The sequence below is a fragment of the Pempheris klunzingeri genome, chromosome 11 (genome assembly GCF_042242105.1).
Source record: "Pempheris klunzingeri isolate RE-2024b chromosome 11, fPemKlu1.hap1, whole genome shotgun sequence".
Taxonomy (NCBI): Eukaryota; Metazoa; Chordata; class Actinopteri; order Acropomatiformes; family Pempheridae; genus Pempheris; species Pempheris klunzingeri.
Window position 1 is genome coordinate 18,116,132 of NC_092022.1, and position 27,083 is coordinate 18,143,214.

At 41.5% G+C, this 27,083-nt stretch overlaps 1 protein-coding gene across 1 annotated transcript; it reads left to right on the forward strand.

The window, feature by feature from the left end:
- The first annotated feature begins 5,348 nt into the window (after positions 1-5,348).
- dlgap4a (discs, large (Drosophila) homolog-associated protein 4a) lies at positions 5,349-25,858 on the forward strand. The gene is made up of 11 exons (XM_070839111.1): positions 5,349-6,551; positions 6,942-7,177; positions 7,549-7,626; positions 8,209-8,356; positions 9,926-10,139; positions 19,950-20,377; positions 20,496-20,593; positions 21,652-22,076; positions 23,697-23,788; positions 24,272-24,424; positions 24,793-25,858. Exons 1-11 carry the CDS (start codon positions 5,349-5,351, stop codon positions 25,015-25,017), a joined length of 3,300 nt encoding a protein of 1,099 aa, XP_070695212.1. The 3' UTR covers positions 25,018-25,858.
- Positions 25,859-27,083: the final 1,225 nt, after the last annotated feature.

Sequence of the window (27,083 nt, forward strand, 5' to 3'; positions counted from 1 at the left end):
GCAGGGAGGAATTAAAAATACAAGGTCTAATTTTACTCCCATGCCCACCAACAGACAACTTGTCAAGCTCGTCCCTAATGTTTTTATTAGCACAGCGGGGTACCCTAATTATGAAAAACATCTCTACCTTGACAGCTGAAAATTTGATGCATAACTTAATAACTTGAAGGACACAATAACGATTATTTTTTCCCACTGGGCTTTTGATATCAGAGCAAACAACTAGAGACAAGATTACATAACTATGCAGGTACTCAACGTCTCAAACGTCTTCCAACAATGAAAAAGATTCCACTTGCAAAGCTGCAGCTGCAGACAGCATTTGTGCTTGTTTATTGTTTGTCATCTGGCTTTGATTCTCCTGCACAATAACATGTGACTTTAAAGTTGTACAGGAGCCAACTTAGAAGTCCCAGATCACAGGCACACAGGCACATGCATGCAGTATGCTGTAATGGGCTGAATGATAGGACTACTTTACTGTAATAAATGAGTGGGTGGTTTGACCATCAGAGAGACCCCGCAAAATCACAATTTCAGTTCTAAGACATAAGAAAATAGTTTTTGTCATTGAATCTTCTGACAGAAATATGCAGAATTGTTTATCTTTATTTCAGAGTAGAGTCAGCAGGAGAGGGTGTTATGAGAGAGTTGATAATGACCCAATATAACAACTATGTGGTGGACTATAATATGTTAACTGTGACTTTAAATTGACAACATTCTTAGGGTGTTAAATTAAAGTTGAAACTTGCAAGACGACAAGTTTGAGACAACACAAGGTAAAATAAACCAGAATTATCAGAGTGAAATAAACAATGTGCAGGCAGCTAATTGGCACCCTCTCTCCTAATATTAAGTGGCAGCTTCTCCACTATTGCTTTATTGTGATTGTGATGGATGAAATAATTTTGCTAGTAGGTATTTACAGAGGCCATATTCAATAATTTTATATTATTACAGGGCTTTGTTGAATACTCGATTCTGATTGGTCAATTACATTCTCCATGTAATTGACCAATTGCATTGTATGACTGTTGCTATGGATGCAATTTTGATAGGGGAAGCAATACAAATATTTTCAAATCAATACTATCATCTCAAAATCAATATTTTACGCTGAATTTGTAATCTCTTTTGTATGAAGCCATGTAATAAGTTAGAGAATGATTTAAGATGATGATTCATGGTATCGTGGTATCATCCTGTCTGGGTTCATTTTGCAGTAATGGCCGGCTTGCTGTACATTATCTCTTACTTAACAGTAGATCAAATGACTACATGTAATGTGAAAGAGTTGCTGGTGATCCGTTTTTCACTCCATTGCTTAGACTTTCTGGCCCATCACCATCGCAGCTTTCATTGCATCATTTTCAGCAGTAGCAAGCAGCTGTTTTTTGTTTTTTTTTACCAAAAAAACAACCTCTGGTGAACTCAGTACACACTACCTGCTCTGCAATAAACAGCAGACAGACACAGTTAGCGACTAGCTGGGGAACACAGTGGAGCAATTAGCAGCTAAAGAGCCAGGTATTTCCCTAAGGAGTCCAAAAACAGAGCAAAAAGGAGAGTGAATATTGGACTTACATTTCTCAGGTGGCCAGACACATGACTCGAAATGAGTACCACTTACTAGATATCTTCTGGATGTATGAACAGGTAGCTGTATACTAACAAGTTTACCATATCAATGTAACAAGCACTACTATGTTTTCTATTTCAGGTTTGAGTAAAACAGATTGGAATTTGAGAATATTTGAGTCTGCAAACATTGTAGCCAACGAGCTGCTGAGGGACAACTGCATAGTAGAGAGAATTCATTTCACAGAGCACTATTCGATGTATAGTTATATATATAATATCTGATGTGATATATAGATTCATACATCAAGGCACATCATCGGCGAGCACTGAATTGTAGTTAATTATAATCATAGTTTAAGTGTATTTTCTGTACAGTAGTCAGTCTTTATACCTGAGTGCAGCCTTGACTACAGGAAACTCCATCTGACCTACTGTGACTCTCTGTGGATATCACTACACTTTTAAAGGCCCTAGTGGATCAACATCCAGTTTTGTTCTTCAGGCCTTATCAGTACTGTACAAAAATACAATATTCATTATATGATTTATCACTGTGGGAATTTGGTAAGGAAATTATAGCCAAATATTTAAGTGGAAATAAAACTGGAGAATATAGTTACTATACTTCTGTAATTTACTTTATTTATTTGAAAATGATATTCACTGTAACTGTTTATCGTATGAATCTGGTGAATGCAGATACTACAGTTAATGTTCTAATAAGCCTTTTGTTTACTGTAGTTTCACATCCACGTGCATCTGTCAAATTTTTTTCTGTGTTTGAACAAGGGATAGAATACTTTTAATTACTTTAATGACTATTTTATCTTGATATGTTTTACATCTTAACATGCACTATAAGGTGTTTAAGTACTGAAAATGTGTTTTGTAATCTGCTACATGAATACTCACTGTGGAGGCTTTCAACCACAACAAGGTTACTCTTTGCCAAGTCTCAATTTCCATCATGTTTAATGGTGATTGTGGTTTTCCATCATTCAAATGCTTGCTTGAGTTTTTACCCTCCAAGTGACCTTTACAGGACCAGAACTCACAAACAACTGTAAGATCTTTTGTCACATTACATAAGCGGGCTATAACTTCCACCAATATGGCACTTAAGTATGAGATGCTTTGAGGTTTTGCTTTTGTTGCAGATGCAGCTCACATATACTCACATGTAGTTGATGGTGAAAGAGACGTAACGCTCCTGCCACTCTGTGAATGTATCAGATTCTCTGAGATAATTCCCACAGCCAGTTATTGCTTCCCTTCGGCCCTGTGTGTGTGTGTGTGTGTGTGTGTGTGTGTGTGTGTGTGTGTGTGTGTGTGTGTGTGAATGTGAAGCAGAGACATATTTGCTAACACACAGACCAAGGATTCATTCACCTTGTAATTATGCAAGAGCCTGCTGGCCACCATCACACACACAGACAGATGCACTGAACCTGTGACAGAATTATATGAACTGTGAGCATTATTTCTTTCTCATTTTGCCCCTGTGATGCTCAACACTTGACAGGGTTTCATTGGTGCGGAGGGCGGGTGGGTGTTTACGTGTGTGTCAGTGTGTGTTGGTGTGTCAGTGTGTAGGTGTGTGGGCAGTTCGTCAGCAGTGGCGCCTACAGGACGTGAACACGTGGGGCTACAGTCAGCTCGGGTGGATGAATTACAGCAGGCCGGGCCGTTGTAAAATGCCGGTGTGTTTGTCAGCACACTGCTGTGCCCGACTCAGATAAGTGGCTGCTCTCACGCTGTACAGAGTGTATTGGAGGTCAGAGAGACACAAGAAGTGGCAAACCAACACAGTGGAATGAAAATGTGTGCAGTTAACATTCCACACTCAGCTCCCAGGCAAGATTTCATGCTTGCTGTGGGAGAGGGCTCTTACCATTGACTGATCAGTGAGTCACTCCACTGTGATACAGACAGCATCTGTTAGAGTGAATTTAATGCAGCACAGATTTCTGCTGTGTGAATTATGAGTTTTCATAACCTTGATGCAATATCGCTGTCTGTTCATAGTGAGCTTTGAGAATGAGTAGGCCCATGATAGAAGAAGATGAAACATCTATTGCCTTTTGCTTTACATTGTGTATGTGTTTCTATACTCAGACCAGCCAGGCCACCATGTTTGTCTTTATGGCAGTGAATTATGATGTACAGTAGATGACAAAAACAAATTAAGGACCATCTTAAGATTAATTATTGTAGTTGCATTGGAAACTGTAAGACTTATATTAGCAAGGAAGCCATATTAGATATAGCTTTTTCCCAGGGAAATTACTAGAAAATGACCATTAGCTATACATCAGAGCTGCCGTTCCCCATCTGCTCTCTGGTGATTTTCAAAGTCTCACCTGGAACAAGGAACTCTTCTTATAAAATAAAAAGAAAGCATACATACATAATATGTAAATAATAGTGAAGTGAAGTTTTATCAGCTTTACTTCATCACCACTTGTATATAATATAAATGCAACTGAAATATGTCTATGAGATGTTTACTTTTCCCCCAGAATTCTTCAGTTTTCACTGAGCATCAGGGAAGACTTATAGTTTATCCCATAGTGGATTTGAGGGGATGGCGATGTACCAAAAATGATTTGTGTGAATGGGGGTTCATTTCCTGCTTTGGAACAAATAGCGCTCCTTAAATACGAAGCTCATTTACATGTATGAGTCACAAAATCTTTCTCCTATGCATTGTCAGCGGAGCAGCTCCAGGCCATACATCACTGTGGTGTTGTAGACTGGGCCTCTGGCTCTCTGCTTTCCTTCTATGGTGGATCGGTTCATGCCTTAAACTGAATAGCCTGTCCTTTATATTTAGAATGATATGTGATTTAGTCTTATGGCTCCATTGTTCTTATCTGTTTATTGGCAGCATGAGTGTCATGGCAAGCATACAGTAACTATTGATCAATTGATTGCCTTTATAAATGACAACATATTGATTAAATTTTTTTAATGCAGGGGTATTGCTTTGATATTTCATACATACATGACTTGTTAAATGTAGACATTTGGAAATGTAATTCTAGACCCAAGTACAATGTTTATGCGTGCTCTCCCTTTAACCCAAACAGTGTCCTTTGTGCGCTTGCTACTGGTGCTCCATCTGGTGGTTTAACTTGTATGTGAACTTACTGTAGAGGACAATGGCTCTCCACATTATTGGCTGTGCTGTGCTGCCTCTGTGAAATGCGCCACACAGCAGAGACAGTCCATAATGTCCTTTTTAAGCTCAATTACTGTTCTGGAAATTCAAGGACACACATAGAGAAACACTTGGACTTAAATGGGCTCTTAATCTAATGTTTTCATTAGCTTTAAGTATTCATGTGTACAACTCCCCCTCTGAGCCTTTATATTGTACGCAAATGGCTGTTTTACTGTCATGCGCTCTTTACTATAATCTCTATGAGGGGACAAATGCTAGGACACTTTTATTAAACATTCCAGAGAGAACTGGCCACTAAACAAGGATAAAACAGTGGATAATCAGATAAAATAACTAAATTGTGACAGGAATATGCCCAGAAGTGTTGTTACTGTTTTAAAAGTATTATTCTAAAGCACGTCCACACAACGGTCAGGATACATTACTAAATAGCAGCACCAACCAAAGATCTTTCTTAAAAATGACTTGAACTCAATGTTTAGTAGATCATTTCTGTCTTTCTACATTGCAGGATGGGCCCCTCAAGTCAGTAGACCCATACTGATTGGAGACATGTTCTAAAGACGACATCTGAGCCACCATGAAAGGGTTAGGAGCCAACCGCAGTCGTCATCTGTCTGACTCGTGTGAACCAGCGGGATGCCCCCAGAAGCCTCTCTGTCCTTTGACCTCTGACCCTCACAGCTCCTTTCTGTTGAGCCCCACCATAAACCATTATGGCACCCTGGACCCCCATCTCCACCAGTGTCCTCCCACCAGCCCCACCACCATGACCCCTGACTGCCTGCTGCCTTTCAGCCAGATGTCCAACAGCAGCACCTTCCCTCGTCTGCACTTCGCCTCCCAGACCGAGCAGGTGGACTGCTCCCAGGGCTGCATGGCTGGGGGGGGTGGAGTTGGACAGGGCAGCAGAGCGGGTACCCTGTCCACCTCCTTGTCTATGGGCATGGGTTTGGGTCTGGGTCTAACCGGTGCTCCTATGATCACCAGTGGATCAGCCACCATCTCCTCTGCAGCAGCAGCCAAGATGAATCGGTTACCCTCCAACCTTTTGGATCAGCTAGAGCGCCACCTGCCCCTGCAGCGTGATGGCTTCAGTACGCTGCAGTTTCATAGAGGACGTATGTCGAAGCAACGCAGTGAGAGCCCAGGACGCATACGCCACCTGATGCACTCTGTGCAGAAGCTATTTGCCAAGTCGCAGTCCCTGGAAAACTCTGCAATCAAAGGCAGCTTAAACGGACGCTCTGCTGGAGGAATGACTGGCACCACAGGAGCTGGTGAGGATGGTGGTAGACCAAGCCGCAGGAGCAAAAGTAAAGACAGGGCTAAGACTGAGGGGCCAAAGCAGAGACCGAGGCCCAATGCATTAGGCCTCTGGAGCTCAGACGATGCCCTGGACACTGACACCACCAAAGCTGGCACTATTGCTGTAGGGTACCGCAACCCACTGAGCATGATGACTCTTGGCAGAGCGGTGTCGGACAGCCAGGCCAGGCATATCCCACAGGGCTACAACACCATTTCTGCACATACGCTCAAGACCTCGAAAAGCAGCAGTGACCTCAAGTTTCTGGCATGTCAGGCGACACAGGTAGGATCCAAGGAAGAGGAGGGAAGAACCAGGGGAAGCAAGGACGATACGCTGGTGAAGAGGGGCTCCTGGTCCACTCTAACCCTCAGCCAGGCCAGGCAAGTGTTGCAAAAGGGCTCTGCTACAGTCAACAGGACCCTTCTTAAATCAAAGTCATGCCACCAAGACCTGGCACAACAGTTCCTTCAGGTAGGAGGGCCAGTGAGTATTCATCTTCATCATCATTCTTTGTAAGTTTGCATGAATATTTTTATAATTTCTCTGAGGTTTCTTTTAGGTTTTATTGATCAGTTTTTAGTTTTGAGCACTTCCTGCTTTGCTAGATGATTTGATTAATTAGACCCTTATTCTGTTTATCATATATACTTTATCCTACACCTTATCCTCTATGTTGTATATACTCAGTTACCTTTATAGGTTTTTTACATAAATCATGAAGTTCTTTCCAGTCATATTTACTTTTTACGTATCATTGCTGCAGATGCCCAGAATCAAATATTTATCTATTTAATATCTATTGAAAACAAAGCAAACCATGAAGTACATACGTTGTCTAAAGATATGTGTTTTCATAATCAGGTTCCTCTGGGGGACTGGGCAGGAACTCTAGGTCGTGGCCGGGCCAGAGGATCTGAGATCCCCTGTCGAAGGATGCGCAGTGGCAGCTATGTGAAAGCCATGGGAGACTTAGAGGACAGTGAGGATTCAGAGGGAAGCCCCAAACCTTCCCCCAAATCTTCTGCCCGTCGCCACAGCTACCTGAAGGCCACCCAGCACTCCCTGAGTGAGCAGCAGCCACCTCCACCTCCACGCAAGTGAGTCCCACAGCGCAGAGAATCCAATTCATCATACTGGATTTATGATCTTGATTATCACGCTCATTGTTTTGCCATAGTTGTGTTTGTGCTCTTTTACTTTATATTCATTACAACAATTTATTGTAAAAATTGAGGGAAGAAACATTTTTCATGTGTCCCCTAAGGTAGTCAGCAGGTGGCAGCATCTTGTCACAAATAATTGTCTCATTGTGCAGCAGCACTTAGTCACAACAAGCTCATGGAAGCTGTTCAAGGAAGTGGAAGTGAGGATGAATGAGAGGGGACAAGTAATAACTTCTTTATTTGGTACAAAAGCAGTGGGAGATGAAATTTTGCCATGTGTTTTACCCCTACATCCACACGGACAGGCCTCGTTGCTACGCTCTCATGCGGGAGGATTATCTGTGGTCTCCACTACAGAGTGCATGCTCTATGCAGCATCTGAGGTCAGTGTCATCATTAGGCAGGCAGTGCGGCCCTCCTCCCACCCTCACTTGTCCTACCACCACTACCCACCACCTGTTTTTGCCTAACTTTCCCAGTACTTTTCCTCTCTGCCCCCTGTTCCATCTCCTACCTGGCAGGTACCCTGAGTGGTGTGTCAGTACTTTACTCTTACCTGCTTCCTGAAGCCCTGATATCATAACATGCAAATTTTCCATGAAAATCACTTCACCACATCCTGCTGCTTAGTGCACACACATTTTTTTTGCTAACACCATATGCCTAAAAGGGAAAGCCAGAACAGAGGAAACCTTTAAAAAATGTCCCAGATCAATGAAAAAGTCAATTTATGAAATCATATTTAGCAGTTTTACTCATCAATCATTGTTTCCTCTGTGCTGCCATTAAAACATGGCATATATCACTATTCTCACATCTCAATAAGATTTAATTTTAAACACCCCGGGGAACTTTTAGGAGTGTCATTTAGTCAAGTTTCTCCTGGATGTCATCAATTAAGCACAGCCCTCACTTATTCCGCTCACTGACTTCTGAGAGGCTGATTATCCCGTTCGCCTTCACAGTACCCTGCCGTCCCTGAAAGAGCTGTCGACCAATCGGAGCCTCGATAACTTGGACTGCCTCGTGAGCCCGTTGGAGGCCCCTCCACGCCACAGGAACAATCACTTCAGCCAATGCTCTGGCACACTGGGCAGAGGCTCGGGCACTCAGGTACGTCTACTATCATATCATATGTGCTATTACTTTAGCTTGTCACATTATTATCGCTTGGCTGTCAAAGACCGTTTCCTTATGTGTGTCTATTTAACTAACGGTGTGTTTAACACTAACTGTGTTCATGATCACCCAACGTCTCTATCACAGTGGGCATAAGATAAATTCATACCTTCATACCAAATTTCAGATCTCTTAAAACAACTAATTAGATAATTTACTTGATCAATAAAATCACCACAGAATGAGCAACAAATACACAATTTTTAAGATGTCATGAGTGAATATTTAGGTGTGTGTAATTTCTGCTACTGAAAAACATGAATAAGGGAGCTTATTGTATCAGCAGGACTGGACTGGGATGCAGAATCACACACCAAACTGATGCAAACATCCTTTTATAAAGGATCATACCTGTCTTTACTGGGATTATTGTTCATGTTCATGTACCACCCACAGCATTTTCATACTGTCCACTAAAATGCCACACATGAAAATAATACTACTGGCTGTCTCTATTTTTATGTTGCTTGATCAAGCATTTCAGGTGGAGCTGAGTGTTACTGCTCATTCTCATCATACAACGACAACACAAAACCACACGGCTAAGAAATACTGAACAAGGCTATTTTGGGTAACTCATACGGGGCTGCAGAAAGATATTTTTATACTCTCTGCGCACTAAGAACAAAACAGTCATCCATGCATTTGCTGTTATGTATGTTGAATTCGAACACCATTCGTATATAGACTTTTCCAAAACACTTACTCTTTTACAAAGTGGCCTGAACCTCGATTCAGAGGTATAGACAGTGACGGAAAGTACATTTACTCAAGCTAAATACAAGTACCTCAAAATTATACTTAAGTGCAATAGTGCAGTTTACCTGATCTGGTAGCTACTTGTACTTACGTTGAGTATTTAAGTACTCAAAGTAGCTCAAAACACCTTGAGTACTTGTATTATGTTACTGTAGGGTATAGTAGTCTATATAGTCTTCTACACCACTACAGTTCAGATGGAAATATTGTACTTTATTCTGCAATACATTTATCTGACATCTGTAGTCACTGGTTACTTCCAGAATAAGATTATACATTAAGGTAATAAATAAATAAGCATATAAAATATGAGGCGTTGTTATAACCAGTGAGTCCATACATATAGAATCTAAACGTAAAGATGTGAAAAGAAATTAAGCCAATGTTTAAAAATGACTTTTAATTAATCTAGTGGGACTTTATTTATTGTTTTTTCCCATTCCATTAATGTTACCCTTGATTTAGGGGCTACAGCAGTAAAATGCAGCTCACACAAAGGTGCATCAGTATCAACAATCTAATAATGTCAGTGATACGTCAATCACAGAGGATGTTTTCCTGTGGAATTAATGCTTTTACTTTGGATCCTTGAAGAACATTTTGATGATAATTCTTGTAATTGAGTCTTTGTGCATTGATGTATTGGCAGAGTATTTCTTCCACCACTGGGTGTAGATGTAGTAAATGCATGTTTCACAGTCTGCCCTCTGCCCTCAGCGTGTGAGTCTGCACACGTTCTTTCAGGTATGCGGGCAGGGCTTCGGGCACTCAGTACCGTACTGTGAGGTGGAATCGCAGGCAGTGGAGGCGCTGGATCTACCTGCGCCTACGTGCTTCCGGTCACGCAGCCACAGCTACCTGCGGGCCATCCAGGCGGGCTGCTCCCAGGATGAAGATACGGCCTCTGTGGACTCAGACTCACCACCACCCACCACCACAGGCTACAGCTCCAACACCAGTGAGTACCAGTGAAGACAAGGTTAGCTGAAAGGGAGGAAATACTTTAAATACCATCCACACATCTATTCCTTCACACACTCCACACTCCACATCTATGGCCTTCATTGAAATATAATATTACAAAGTACATTACAAACAATTAAATGTAATATATTTAGTTTATAGACAACATACACTAATCTAGACAGTATAGTATACCTCTGTCTTCACTGTAGGAACCATAACTACCGTGAACAGTAGTACCTAAAAGTTTGACTCCATTCAGCTGCCACCAAATATGTGCAGTGTTTTTCAGTGTATGTTGTTTCATTTATGACATTTACATTCAACTCTGATGACACACTTCAATGCCTGAAACATTTCAAATGTTAATCGTCAGGGCTCATTCTGTAATAATGTCTCCAGTGAGCATCTCCATGTTATAGATTACATAAAATACTGTTTTAAGAAAAGAATGATGTGAACTATCACACAAATACTGCAACATGAAATGACAATGAATAATATTTTTATTGTTTTATTGTTTTGGGTTTGAAAGAAGCGTGAGAAACAACTTGATGGCCTGCCACAATATTTTGCCCTTCATGCTGCGATCAGTGAAAGCAGGGAGTTGTTACCTTAAGTTATCTTTGAAGAGATATATTGATTGTCTTTGTGTTGAAGTGACATGCTAATAAGTTTGACTTGGAAATATCCACTGCTGATGTAGTGGATGTATGAGGTAAAATAAGAAAAAAACAAATATATGATAGATATTCTTCTTCAGCTCTTTTTTCCTGGCAGGTGAAATTTTGCCTCTTATCATTGAATAAAACGGCCTGAAGGTGGAAAAGAAGATAATAATAAAAAAAAAAGAATATGGCGCATTAGTTAGATTTTGTGAATTAAACATAATGTGAGAGAAGAACTCTAGAAATATGGCTTTTTGGTGCACATTAGTTCATTATGTCATCATCATCTTAAGCTCATAGTTACAAGCATATTAAACATTATAACTGATCAATCATACAACCAAACGAGATGGACTCGGGTATTCTTTCTGGGGTATCTACATCACAAATTGCCATTCTAGTTATACCGGTGTTATGTATTATTTCTTCATATGTTTAAATGCATAAAAATTTCATATATTAAAAGTTTACATTTACACTGTACTTGTGCCTCACACAAAGCACTTTGCTGTTACAACTATTTATTGTTAGTAAACGTATTTGCTATTTATGCAGGAGGTTATGTGTACAGGTTCCTTGAAAAGATTTTGGATTAAAGCAATCATTAATTTGAACTGATTATGGTCCTAATTGGAAATTGCAATTATATCATATAGATTTACAAAAATATTATGTTTTCTAAGGTTTTTTGTGTTGGTTTTAGTCGTTTAGAAACCGATTCAATATCATAGACGCTCCTCTTATATACAGTCTGTGTTCAATATGGAAAAAAACTGAATGCATATAGAGCTCTATTGTTCAGATCACAATGGGCGGAATATGCATGAGCTTTATGCCCTGGGTCTGTTCCCGCGGCGTCGGGACACAAATGAAGCGCACCTATCGAGAAGACAGCCACTGACGACGTCACTCAGAGCCTTTGACCAATCAGGTGTGTGCTCGATTAGTGCGAGGACCGGGACTGTCCAATCGCAGGCAGAGAGCGGTTCCGGAGAAAACGTGGACTCCAATCCTCGTCGTCAAGGGCGTGTACTACAAATCTTTTCTTCACAGCGACGCTGTGTGTCTTACGGCAGCCCGTCTGCATCTTGTCTGCCTCTCATGAATGATCAGAAAATAAGGATTTTCGAGCCACCCGCCACACAGTAAGGTTTCGTCGCCTTTTCCTGATTGAGCGTTGATGTTAGTTGACTGTTAGTTGTTGTCGGTTCGCTCGCAGCAGCAGGCTAACGTGAGCTAACGTTGCTGGTTAGCTAGCTAACGTGGATGAAGAAAGGGGATGAAACCCTAATACGAGTTGTTAGCAGGCAGGCGAGGCTGTAGACACTAATGTGGTTTGTGTTGTTAAGACTAGTGGTAACGAGGCAAAAACGTATGGGTATCACCGCCTCTTTGTCGGCTCGCTCATATCTCCACCAGTAAATGCCCCCGGCAAACGTAACTCCGCGTTAAATGCCCCGTGTGAGATCCCCCGTAATGAGCCTTTACTGGCTAATAGCACAAGCTAACGGTAGCAGAGGCGTCAACAGCTCGGTACCCGGCTAGTTTGGCTAACCAAACCCTTCATGTCTGCTACACCGCAGGGTAAATGTCGGCTAATGCTGTGTGTAATACAAGTGGTTTACTTTGCCAAATAGTTAATGAAGTCACAACTGACCGACACGGATTATTCGTTAAAACCGAAAAAAAGGATATATGTGTGAAGTCACATTGATTGAACGTGTGCTGTTGGAGTATTCAGTTGATTTTCAGGTGGTCAAATTGATGAACATTAGCTGTCAAATGAAATAAAGAACCGGTAAATGATTGTCTTCTCTTATCCCACACCCAGCATGTGACTGATGAGGGCTCAGAGGCATGGAGAGGAAGCTATGATTCACCTTTAGCTTAACTTATCAGCCCTGCTACACAGTCGAAACTGACAGTCCTTTATGCTGCTGGTGGTGATTTGTCCTTTTCCATTGCCTCCTCCGGGCCAGGTCAGAGTCCCCCTTTTTAAAGTTTAACACGTTGTTTTTATTGATGGAAGATAATAATAAGATTACTTCAATCACTGTGGCCTTGGCGTGAGTAGATCCAGTTAGTGTCTCCTCAAACGATTTTACCTCAACCGCAGTGGCCTTGTTTTGTTTCATGTGCCATTTTTATTCAGTAGACACTTACCGTGTGTTAAGACCTGAGGACACAATCAATAATTTAGCAGCTTCCTGGCCTCTGTAGTGCCTTGCAGTTAGGACACTGGGCTTTTTGTAAAAGACCACCTGACAAGAGAAGGATGTGCACACAAAAGGAGTATAACATCAGAGAGTAACACTCACAATAACTTTACCTAAGTCCATTTTCTATGCCTCGCTGTTGTGTGGGATAATTCTTTTTTAATCCTTTATCTGTGCTTTTTTTAAATTTTAAATTGTTTTGATGAACTTGTTTTATTGTACTGGCTTTGAAGCTTCATCATAGCGACAAGGCATGTGCATTGTATCCAGCACCATGTTACACAAGACATGGTGTGTCTGCATATTACCATAGATAGACTGTGAGTCATCCTGCACTGAATTACACTCTCTTCCTCTCACTGTCATTGATGAGGTAATCTCTTTACTGAATGGGCGTAGCAACTGTAGTTTCACTGTAAGGTCAACAGCAGTCAGGCTTCTTAATGATGTGTGTGCAGCTGTTAGTTAACATGGTTAGACTGTATAGTTTGACCTGTCCATTTCCTGCCCTAATGCCATGCACTGATCAGAGAACTACTTTAACATAGATGGAAACATTGATTTTTGCACCCATAACCAGTATTTGGCAGCTACTGACAAAAAATACCAGGTATAACATTACCTTGTGACTTCATTACACAATGATAAACATTCTTTGTATATTAGAGTGTAACACGTTTTTATAGTCGGCTATGCGTAGGACATTTTTTTTATAGAGCTTAAAGAAATAGTCATGTATTTGATTAGTGTATCAACTAATGATCTGTGCTGATAATCGGTTAATTGTTTAAGTAATTATTAAGCAAAAAACGCCAACTTTGCCATGTAGTGTAATCTGACAACAGTCCATCTAGTTTTCTAGTATGATTGCTTTGTATGCACTCTGACATGGATGAAATCCTTAAGTTCAAGCTTTATATCTAGCTTTACACGGGTTTGCAGAAACCAAAATAAGGGTGGTGCAATTGTTTCATTGACTTTCGAGCAGGGACACTTCACTCATCTAGAAGTGTTTGTGATTAACCGCTATTAATGTCATTTGGAAAGCAACATAGTATCAAAATTAAATAAAGGTTGCCCAGGCTCAATTCTCTGCCTCGAAAAAGCTCCTAGTCTGACACTACAAAAGGTTTAACCTCAGAGGCACGTGCCACATGTCTTTGAGTCAGCTGACTAGGCTATAACCCAGACTGATGTCTCCAGTCCAGCAGGTCAGACTAAGAACAACAAGAGGTCTTAAGAATATCAGACTAAACCGCAGATAAAAATCCTGGCAGTGCTAAGGGGACTAAATTGTTTTTACTAAATACCTTTTGTGGACAATTTTATATATTAAATTTACCATTAGAATACTTGCCACAGTAATATGTAATGAAGAACAAATGGGTTTACTGGTGATGAAATTGTAGCTGTTTGTTTTCATAACCTATTTTGTTGTACTCTCTTGCTCTGTGTGTTGTGTAAGTGGTTTCAGTATGTCAGCATTGTCTGCTGAATGGCAGCCTGCCTGTCTCTCTGTCTCAACAGATAGCTCTTTCTGTCTTCAAGTCTGTCCACCCTGCCCAATTATTCACTGCCTCCCTACTCATACCTCTGAGCTTGTGTCTCTTATTCATGAAGCTATTGTGGAAAACAGCAAAGATTTCATCTCTGATTCTTGAAACTGTGTCATCAACAAAATGAAAATAAATCATGTAATAAATCAATAATGAGCAGCAGCAGTGGAGCGAGAACCAGATGGTGATAAGTTATAATTTTAATTTACACTATGACTCAAAATTGGTTAAAAACCCTTAATGTAAGGCGGGGCAGCAGCAAAAGGTCCTGCTGTTAACTGGCTACACCAGAGGAATTGGCGTTTTGGAGGCTTGCAGACATCTGTTGTGATATTTACTTTTCAAACTTATGACGCAGAATCCCTTACTTTTAGTATATTTGGAATTGCATATTGCAGTTTTCTCATGTATAATGCAAATAAATAGTTTTCCCAGCTGACCTCAGCTTGGTTCTTGGGGTTAAGACAAAGATTGAGGTACATTTTGCAGTCTAGAGCTGAAACAATACGTTTATTAGACAAAATTAATCTGCAGCCATTTTGCAAATCAAATAATCATCTGATTTAGTTTTACTTTTTAGGCAGAAATACCCAAAAAAGTGATTCTACCTCCTCTTGAATGTGGGGATTTGCTTTTGTTCTCTGTTTTATTTCATTGTAAATTGAATGTTATAGGAGTTTTTTGAGCTCTGGGGATCTCAAATAGACATTTTCTAGACTGATGAAATGAATAAGCGATATAATAATACTATATATACTATAGTATGTGAATTATTGGCACTTAATTGATGTAGACATTAATTGATAGCTGCAGTTAATTGAGCATAGGCCAGCTTTCTGATCAGATGTGAATATGCAGTTTTTCGTTTTATCTCTTGGTCAGAGATCATAATCTGCCATGTGTCCTGGTTTAATCTTTCAGTCTCTGACTCCCACAGCCTGCCAGCCTGCCAGCCTGCCATACTATCTGACCATAAGACTGCTAATCTTTGACAGAGCTTCTGCTACCACCTCTTGGCTCATATCCAGACTTTCACAAAGGTTCATCGGCAGTAAGCTACTATGCAGTTTATAAGGTGCACGTGTACTTGGCCTTTGTCTGTACTGAGCTTGGTGCTACAGTAGAAACTAATGTTGGACTGGACTGTCTACACTTGTAAAGAAGTTCACTCAGCAGCCTAATTAACACACTTGACTGTAAGGCAAAATCACTCAAGAATAAGATCAGCAGTAATCAAGACTTTTTAAATCCCAAACCAGCCAACCTTAGAATCTCACCCAAAATACAGGAGAAACTAGTCCTGCCTTTTTAAAAACAGTACTAATGGTAACAACATTGAAAATAGTTCTTCGTGTACATTCAAGTTTCAGCCTGCTGTGAAGGGTCCATTAGTGGTCATCTGATAGCTCTTAGACAGACCTGCTGATGGAGCCAGAGCGTATCCTGGCTCAGAGACTACATGGCTCTCATAACTGGAGCAATTAAGTTAACATTTGATGATCATAGCAGTGTTGACATTGATGTAATTGATCTTAATTGTTTTCAGAGTGAGAGAAAGCATTTGGGCCCCTCAAATAAGTGATTCATCAACAGCTGCTGTCCACACATCTTGACGATCTAAACCAATGAGAATGTCTCCTTCCATAGTAGGACCAAGTTTTAAAATTCTAATTAATTTACTTAATCAGTTGTCAGCCATGTGATCAATAATTGATTAGTCGTTAAAATCTTACACAATGCAAAAAGTAGATTTGATGAATGGTTTATTTTAACTGACCATTTGGGCTGTTTTGGCAACACAGCCCAACTAAATTGGGTAAAATGATCATAATAATAATGATGATGATACTAATAGTTTGATTTACAATCAATTTAAGAAATAGACAACTATTTACACTTTTCAACGTGTCGTCCATCCTCCAGTCACTTCCCAGTGGTATTTTTACAAAGACAGCCACTAGCAGCCTGGCTACTGTCCAACGCAAGCAATAACTGTAGGAATCCCAATCCCAAAGAATTCCCTATTGAACTAGAAACCCCGATCTTGGTGCTATGATAAAGGCAGCGAGAAGTTTTACAATCTAACAACCTCGTTCTCCATAAATTCAACAGCAAACCTCTCGGCTCCCAGGCCCCCAGGAGCAGAGTGTAGTGCTCCAGCCAGATTATGTTATGATTGTTTGGTAACTTTGGTGTTACTGGAGTTTTGCTAAGCTTGCTTATTAGGCACAAGAGGCTGCTCAAACTGAGCTCTGTGTGTCAAACTTTTCATACCCAAACCTCGTCCAGCAGACAAAAGTAGCCCCTCTTGTAGCTACGAGCTCCTTGTTTTGTTATGGCTGGTTGGACTCCTTCTCCCGTGTGGAACGACCCCATTCTGTCTCACGTTCACTCTCTTCAGTATTTGTTTGTGTTGCCTTCATGCTAATTTCCTGCCTGCAACCATGCCATGTGGAAGAACACCAAGTGTCATACAAAAGTGCCATCCAAAATAACACTCTGAACACAAATAGTGTGACTTGCAACACAACGAAATAAGCAATGGGGCATAATGTAACGATAGACGTTTTTCTATTGTCACACAATGTATCGTCCTATTGCACAGCTGCAGTCAGGCATTGACTGTGATAGAGGATGATTGTGATAATTGAAGGTGCCTTTCAGTTTCTGAATAAGTAAAATAAAGGGTTCAGCTGAAGGCTATTAGCAGGCCCAGCCCCAGAGGTCCAGGGTCTGGGCAGCTTATCCATCTCTTAATCACCTCTTGGCGCTGCGCCCTTAAGTAGGGGACATGGACTCAGCCATCACACCGCATATTGCACTTGAACAGCAAAATGGATTGTTCTCTTTGCCAAGGGTGCGAGTAATCTGCCCACTTCACTATGACTGGACGGTCATAAACAGCATTTAGCCTGTTTGTTGTTGTTTCTCACAAAGCGTTCTGTTGTAGAGCTGAGCTGGGATAGAGCATTTTTGTGGTTTAACTGTTGACTAATATTTGGCATAGATGAGATGATATATTTAGGTGGAAATATTTATAATCAACCTTTATAACTGTGTGAGTAAGAGACACAGAGCAGCCACGTAGACACAACAAATGGGACAGAGGCATGTGTTGAGACTCAGGGTGCAGCAGGACACATCAATTAACTTAAGGAATCTCATGCATCTGTGCTATGAGTACTACTAGAGGTATCTCATTCTTTGGAAATAAATGTTCTGTATTTTAGCCAGGGCTGCATGAGCGACCTATCAATTACTTGGAGCAGATTCCACAGCCATGTTTGTGTATGTTGGTGGGATTTAATAAGGCTCCACTAGTGCTGTGAGTCACTGGCTGATGACGGAAGTGCAGCGCCCTCTCAATTACAGGGTGTTAGGTTGCTATTTAGATTGAAACCACTCCGGAAAGAATACACTACATTTTCATTATTGATCCAAAGTAGGGAGTCTTAAATCACTTCCTTGGTCAGCTGATTTTAAAGAAATATTTAATCCGTAATGTTTGTCAGCGAATCCTGTGTTTGGGTATTTGTCTGCTGTTTGTTTTGCAATTCTTTGACTGTCAGCCAGCTGTTTAAATACCATCTACACAAAACCGCCCCAACATCCCCTCAATTCTTGGAGAAAGCTGTGGTTTTTCCTGGTCTCTCATGTACTGTAGTTAACTGTATCACCCACCACAAGCCTGCAGCCAGACTGATGACAGAAAAAGAGGCACTGGTCTCGTTCCTCGTCCCCGTCAGCTTGTCACTGCCAAGTGGTAATCCACTTTTAGGCTTCATTTCAGTTTCTGTTGAAAGAGTTTGTGATTCCAGGTTTCATATGTCTGACAATGTCAATAATCTACCATGTGTTTGTGTCAATGGCTTTGCTCTGATTTAAAATTAAACAGGGATGATATCAAATTCAGATCAGTTAAAATAAATTCAACCTAAAAACAAAATCAGGGAGGCATTTTTTCCAGGTGGTTAAAATACGCTTTGCTTTCGCCTTCAACCACAGCAGTACATTACTTAGTGTGTGGGGACTCCTGTCTGCTTGTCTAAACTGGGGGTGTGCTAGCCACCATCTACTGTAGTTGAAACACTGAATACAGATAAGTACCTCATACAATCCCACTTGAAAAAATTCAACCTATCTCTGCTTTTGTTGACAAGAAGGATGCATTTGTTTACTGTATTTCTGACAGGATTTGGAAAGTTTCATTTTAGTCACGCTTCACTGCTCTGATTGGTCATAGGTCCGTCCAATTGCATTCAGAGGCATTTTGGTCTGCACCCACTGATAACACCGCTTGGACATCTCAAATGAACAAAGAGGTTTCAGAGTAATCCACATTTCAGAATTGGTCTGGCGATGCCAGTTCTACATTGACATATCATCGTGTTTGAAGGTGATACGGTGAACAGTCGTGTTTCTGTCCACCTGTCAGATGTGTTTTCGTTTAACAGCTGCAGCTGAAAATGACATTATGAGAGCGGAGAGAGTGAACTAAGGCAGTAAAGCTGTGGGTCAGACAGCTGAATGAGCTGAAACTGGCTGTAAAGCCAAGGGAGGCTGCAGACACTCAGCAGATCGTCTGCTTTGAACACGGGCATTGTGGAGCTTTCAGTCCCATTTTACTCCCCTGCAAGTATCCTTTTAATGAATTCATAACATCCACTTAGAGTTGCTCTTGAAACATCATTAATTGGTATTATTGGTCATGAAGCCCAGTGTCGGGCTGCATCATTGAACAAAGAGCAACATTGGGTAATACCTTTTTACAAACTGAGTCTTGTCTCAAAATTAAACAACCAAACTGTAATGGAAAGGTAATGGACATGGAGGGCAGCAGCACAACTTATTTCTGTTCACTCAGCTCCAGCGCTGAATGTTGAACAATAAAATACTTTTGCAACAGTGCATTTAAAAATAATAAATGAATAAATAAATAAATCAGTTTCAGACTTCTTAGTCCATGAGTTTAGTTATTGTGTGGTCTAAAAGGGCTATGATCAGAGAAGGCAGAGTTGTCCTGTCTGACAGTCCCCTGAGCAAAAGGACCGTGAAGGTGTGGCATGTAAAGGAAGATCCCCAGAGTCAGACTGACGTCAATGGAACAGAACCACCAGCAGGTTTACAGGAAACATAGAGGTAGCTTTAAGTAGAGCCTGATGGAGGCAAAGTGCAGGTTTGTTTTTCAGATAGGCCATGTTTATGGTTTTGTGTTTTGGTGCTTGATTGGCACCAGCTGGCTCGTGTCTAGAAGCACAGTTTGCTTTTATTTTTGCATTTGAAAGTCTTAAGTGACAAAGAGCAGGTCTGTCATTCTAAGCTCTTTCCTTTCTTTTTTTTTTCTGTCTCCTTCTTCCATCAGCAGTCGGCAATAGGAAAGCTCCTCCTCCAGTCCCACCCCGCACCACATCCAAGCCCCTCATCTCAGTGACATTGCAGAGCAGCACTGAGTCAGCCCAGGACACATACCTTGACCAGCAGGACCGTGGCAGCGAAGCCAACAGCCAGTCAGGACGCAGCAACTCCTCAGACAGTCTCTGTAGCATCCTCACGGGCAGCCTGGCTAAGGGGACCCAGCCTCCACCAGCCCCTGTCCCTACTGCAATCCCTGCACCCGCTGCAGGCTCTGTACCTCCTGTTCCAGCCCCTCGTGACCTCCCCGTCACCTCCACTGTCGCCACTACCACCACTTCCACATCCACTAACCCCCAAAATGACACCCTGAGCATTGGTATCACCCTAGAGCAGCCCCCAACTGCATCCAAGAGGAAACTGTCCTCTATTGGAATTCAGGTAAGAACTGCCCACTTCTCATTTCTATTCAGATACAGTCATTCTGGGAGATGGCTGAAGTCATCTTCACAGTTATATTTCACTGTTTTTCTGTGTCCTTGATTTTTTTTTTTTTTAGGTGGATTGTGTTCTGCCAATCTTAAGAGAGGAACCTTTCCCTCTAACTACACCCCTTAAGTTTCAGTCAATTGGAGTTCAAGTGGAGAACGGCAGGCCGTAAGTATTCAGTCACATTAGATATAATGGTGAATGGTAGCCACGAGTAATCTGATGGATTGTAGTTTTGCTGTGGAGACAGGATAGGATATTAGAAGAAAGGATATATTGCCCTTATTAGCATCATTATGTGGAATTCTATTGAAACATAATCAGCTCACGATTTCACATTTTTAGACTTTTTAAATTCTCTATTCTCATACAGGGCAGTATGTCTGGCTGCTGGTGCTGAGAACAAATGTTGCATGATTTAAAATACTTTAAAAATCAGCTTTGTAAAAGTTTTATTAGAAAATAAATACATTCAACATCTTTGTTAGACCTCAAGGACACACTATACATAACATGTGTTTTGGCGAGTAACACTGAATGTAAACACAACTTTTTGTTTATAAGAAAACTCCACAGGGTGCCTTTTATTATTGTGACAGTGATTTTTATACCCAAGGCAGAGCCCTAGAGGAGGGAGACTAATGTCTGTCTGCACACACAGTGCAGACAGACATTAGTGCTTCCTCCTTTCCCTCCATAACTGTACAAACTCACAGTATTATTCTGTCTCTTGCCCATGTGGCTGGTGAAACTGCAGCCTGCACAGCAGAGTGTTACTAAGGTCATTCAGCAGTCAGCCTGGTCACACAGCAGCCCGGGGCACTAATTGATGTCCTGTTACTCTTGTTTTGACTGTAGCGAGCTGAACATAGTGCGAAACTTGCCATTTAAACTTTTTCAGTGCACTGTAATTTCCCTTAATCACATTTCTTTGATAGTCAGCTTCCCTTTGTCCTACTCATTCTCTCTGAAGCCAGCATTCTGCCAAGCTTGTATGTTGTATACCTGATTTGTTGCTAATTCCCCCCCTACTAATTAACCTCAATATCATGACTCTTTGTGCACGGTTGCAGTGGATGATGATGCATCATCAGCTGCACATAATGTCCCGTTGGTTAAACTCGCTGACCTCAAACTGTTGGTGTGGACCTCGTTTGACACATCACTTCATTGTCTTATTTGTTTAACGGTCAGTCAGATGCTGATGTTTATGCATGTCTCTGCAGTCTCAGCCGAGACAGCAGCATGGCCTCCAGACAAAATACAGTGACTGAGCCTCAGGATGCCGCACCCACAGAAAACAACACAGCCAACTGCAACAGTCAAACCGTGAATACCACTACGCCCAACAGACAGGACAAAGCCATGGAACAGCAGCCCCTCAAAAGCACCTCGACCCCGTCAAGGATATCGACCTCGCCTCCAGAAAGTCTGGACCCAGCTTTAGACCCCTCCTCGCTGCCACCGCCAGATCCCAGCCTGGAGACGGGAAACTGCAGCACCCAAGGAGATGCTGTTCAGTCCAGCACGCCAGCTTGCCTCCGAGACGGTAACTGGTTTCTGAAGCTGCTGCAGGCAGAAACAGGCCGCATGGAGGGCTGGTGTCAACAGATGGAGCAGGAGACCAAAGACAACAAGCTGTCAGAGGAGGGTAAGTGACAAGGTGTAAACACGTTCAAGAAGGTCTCAAGATGGATTGAAATCTGAGACGCATTCTGGCCAGATGTTGAAGAAGGTGTAAATGTATCCGTGTCTCCAGAGCACATGCACAAAGTCGTCTCATCGTCTATTTATGTCAGTAAGCAGTCTGTAGAAACAGCCACTCAGTGTCTGATTTTTGTGAACACATCCATCCTGTCTGTCTCCTCTGATCATGTGGTAACAGCAGCTGAGGTTACACTAAAATTAACTGCTGTTCTCTCCTCAATCAAATACAAGGTGCAACAAGCTGCTGTAGCGTTTATCTGATCCGTGATCAGTTTAACCACTGAACTGAACTGAACAGAGCATTCATCTGTATGTCTAAGGGAGGAGTGTGAGTGAGAGCTCATGAGGACGATAAAACTTCTGTATTGCTTGTAGTCCATAAAATATATGATGCATTAATGTTTTTGTGTTGTTAGCCAACGGCAGCGGCTTTTGACTTACTGTTATTGTTTAATTGGTCAAACTGCTTAGAAGTTATTCTTCCTCTGGCGTTTTTGGCAGTTATCAAACGGCTTTAGGTGCAGCACCACCTCCCTCCTGGCTAAAGGAAGGCCGACCATGATTTGCATGTAGCTCAGGAAATGGATTGCAATCAGATTTGTGATCTGGCCAAGAGAGATGCATATATTCAGCGTGTAAATGACAGTGTGTTGAATGTCATCTGGATTTTATGAGGCACTTGAAATGACAAGTAGAAATAAGGACATAAGTGTAAATAGGCTGCAGGTCTTGATTTATTTATAGAACACCTTTCAAGATCACATGTAACAAAGTGCTTCACGGTAAAAGACAAAAGAAAGACATAAAATGGAGTCAGAATTTTAAAGTAGTAGATGAAGTACAGTAAATGGCTTGTCAGGTCGATAACATGAAGAATGTGACTGATGTCCCTGTTAGTGAGGTTCACAGACGGGGGATTAGGTCAGGCCTCGTCCATGTTGACTATGGACAATGAGACGAAGCACAGCACATTCATTACCGCCATCGACTTACAGTAATGCTGCTCATTAGAGTGGGAGGAAGCTTTGTTTTAGCTGTAATAGAGCCACTGCGGAGTCATTTCACTTTGTCATCTCCCAGAATACCACTCGGGCTCTTAGGCAGTTCTGTCTCTGCAGTGTCTTAAATATGAATGAGCGAGGAGCAGGCAAGCTGTAGAGGCTCCGTCAGATTATCATTCCTCTTGCTCTCCATGGACCTAAATAATGAATTTCCATTTACATGCAAATAGTAGGCGGAAAAACAGCTGAGTAAAGAGTAATTTGTTATCCCCCCCTCAGATTGAGTTAAAATATCACTTCTAAGGAAATCATTTACTGTCACAGAATGTTAAATGGTAAATGTTGAATAAATATTTCATTACTAGACACCAGGAATAAACTCTACAGTCACCCCCTTCCATGTCTTGACGCAGCTCTCCAGCCTATTTATATACTCAAAAAGCTGCTTTTTTAAAAAAATATCCTTTTGTGTTTTATTTATTTTTGTAGCTGAAAGTGTTTCTATTATCTCTTCATTTATTCTTGACTGCTGATAGATTATTTATCATATTCTTCTCTTGCAGTGTTGGGGACGATCCGCAGTGCAGTAGGCAGTGCTCAGCTCCTCATATCGCAGAAGTTTGAGCAGTTCAGAGGGCTCTGTAATGAGAACTTGGTGAGTGGCTCCAGCGCATCCTCATGAATGTCTCTCCTCATGTGCTACCCTTCTTCCTACATGCTTTTGTTAGCCTCTCAATCTCTGACTGACCCAATTTTCTTTCATCTCTCTCCTGCCAACATTTGTCCTGCACACACTGGCATGCGGAAGTCTTCCCATCACATTACATCTAAAGAAGAAATTACCATTTCAAGCAGGAACACAAAACCCTCAGGGATTTATCTCCGCAGATTTACTGATAGATTTTTGATCACTCGGCTTACTTGACTCACTTGGTCATCCCTGCCAGACTTTCTCTGTTACGGGTCCAATACTGTTGAAATTTTATGACCTCTGAAACTTGATTGACGTCAAAGGTATTTTCCCTTCATCCATTTGCTTGAAGGGAGGCTGCAGAGGAAGTGCGGGGAGGGATGTGATCAGTTCTCTGTGATTTGACCAAAACCATTCATGAGTCAGCTTTTACTTTCCTCTCACTAGAACGTAAATGCCAACCCACGACCAACGGCACAGGACCTTGCAGGATTCTGGGATCTGCTGCAGCTCTCAATAGAAGACATCAGCATGAAGTTTGATGAGCTCTACCAACTGAAAGCCAACAACTGGAAGCTTCCTGAGAAACCAGAGAAGAAGGTGATTCGCTGCCTGAAGTTTTTCAGTCACAGATTTTTCTCTTTATCATCGTAAATTGAATATCTTTTAGGATTTGCACTGCTTGTCTGGTAAAACAAGCTATTTGATTTTATCAGCTACGGCTCGGGGAGATTATAATATGGAGCATTTTCACAATTTTTCGGACATTTTGTAGACAAGGCGACTAAATAAATTGAGAGAATAAGTGACCAGTCAAAAATTAAAAACATTTAATTGTTCTAAGCTCAAGCTTTGAGCATTTTAACTTCATGTTTACTTGATAAATGCTTGACGGTCTATCAGCACCAGTGGAGCTGGTGTTTCAGCTCGCACCTTATCCTTTTTTCTTCTTGGCACAATTTCCTCAGGATGAAAACAAGCAGCTTCCATCATCTGTGCCAAAGAAGCAGTCGAAGCCCAAGCTGTCGGCGGGGAAGGACAGGAGCGTGGACTCTGCTGTGGACAAGCAGCGGCAAGAAGCCAGGAAACGGTTGATGGCAGCAAAGCGCGCGGCATCGGTGCGACAGAACTCCGCCACAGAAAGCGCCGACAGCATCGAAATCTACGTCCCCGAGGCCCAGACCCGCCTCTGAGAGCGAACCAGCAGCAATCATTGTGGAAAAATCCTGACTCACTTCAGACACTCACTGACACAAACACACAGACCGATCTGAAACGAACACACAAGATGTTCGACGGATGCACACACACGCGCCGATCCCTCAGAGCAGCACAGCTGATGACCACGGGATCAGAGGGCACAGAAACAATCCAGAATAATGCAGATCATCACCCTGCTGCCATGGGACTGAAATAACCTTGACAGATGTTTAATACTATTGTTATTGTTATTATTGACATTATAATAATTATTATCTCCTAAAGTATATCAGGACTGTCTTAAATGTGCAAGTATCTCGGATAAGGACATCCTGTACCTTGTGAGCTGAAGAATCTTGGTATCCCAGAAGTTTACTCTCTTAAAACTCCCTTCACTGCTGAGTCTACCGGCAAGTTGTGGCTGCCTGGTTTACGAGCTGAGCTACCATCTACACACACTCAGGACACACATGCAGGTGTACTCACTGTCCACAGAGTCTTCCTGTTCTCTATTTGTATTAGGCTGCCACTCGTTGGGTGCGGTGTGTACGCTTTAATGTGTAAGAATTATAAGATGGTGTTAATGTACTCAGAGGTTTAAAATGCAGAGAACCAGAGGAAGGCAGTAGCATATATATTATAAATATCACACTATTACAATGTTCATTTTGTAAATGTTGTATACCAGATTATTTGTTAGAAAGAGGTCAGTGTTCAGTACCAAGGTAGTTTTTTATAGATCGAGTACATGTACTGTCATTATATATTAGCACTTGATGCAATCATTCTCTCTCTCTCTCTCTCTCTCTCTCTCTCTCTCTCTCTCTCTCTCTCTCTCTCTCTCTCTCTCTCTCTCTCTCTCTCTCTCTCTCTCTCTCTCTCTCTCTCTCTCTCTCTCTCTCTCTCTCTCTCTCTCTCTCTCTCTCTCTCTCTCTCTCTCACACACAAACGCACACAACACAGTCTGTGTCTGTGATTTCCCATTGTTAAAAGTCTTACATTTGTTTGTTTTCGTGAAGGGATGTGATGAGTGACTGCCCAGCCAGCGAGCTGCACAGGAATGTATGAAATGTATGCATTTACAGCTCATGTCGACTTGATCACTGCACTTTCCATTCACCTCAGATCAAGTTTGCCCTCCTTTTGTTTGCCCAATCATTCTGATTCTCACCGCATCCTCATGTGATGTAGGGGACCAAGACATTCACCACTTGATATGGCATTCCCATTCAACCAGACGACGTGTGATAGGATAGGGTGGGGGTTTACTTGCTTCTGGAAAGGAAATGGAATAGCATAGCAATAATAAAATCGCATTAGAGCAAGCAATGCAGTAGTTACCCAGTCTTAACATATTTAATTCAACATTTCCAATAAGACTTTGTTCGCATGAAGGATGAATGTTTATTTCTCTTATGAACTGATTGCCCTTGAAATGACTGAAATCTCAGGTTGAAGACTCAAACTCGCCACTATAAACCACTATGGATGGATTATTTATTATGTAACCACAAAAGAATTGGCCACATGCTCAGAGCCATTGCCAGATATTTCAATTCCAGACCTACTCAGCGCTCCTCATAAAGAAAAATACATTTTGGTGTATTGAAGTTCAGGCTTAGTCTGACTGCTAAAATCAGCAGTTTTCCTCACTCCCCTTTCTGGCAGCTTGAACCTCCACCCCTGTTTGTTAAGCAAAAAAACCTGTGGTACATTTTTTTTATTATTATTATTTAAATTTAATGTCACGTGACACGTTTTGCGACTTTCATCCGAAATAAGGTCCTAAACATGTCTTGACTTCTGTAATGATAATAATTAATGGTGCTGTGAGAAACTTCATATTGTGCCAAGACGGCAATGATCTTCAACATTTCAGTGTCATTTGATAAAGCTTTTATTTAAAGTGATTGTTTTATTTAATCTGCTCATGAATTCAGCTGTCTGTGTGCGCATTCTCAGCAAAGTTTGTGTTTGCCTCAGCTCGCTCCAGATACAGACTCGCTATGCCTGGTGTCCGTCTCAGACCGACACTTTGAGCACGAGACTCGTGTTTTTC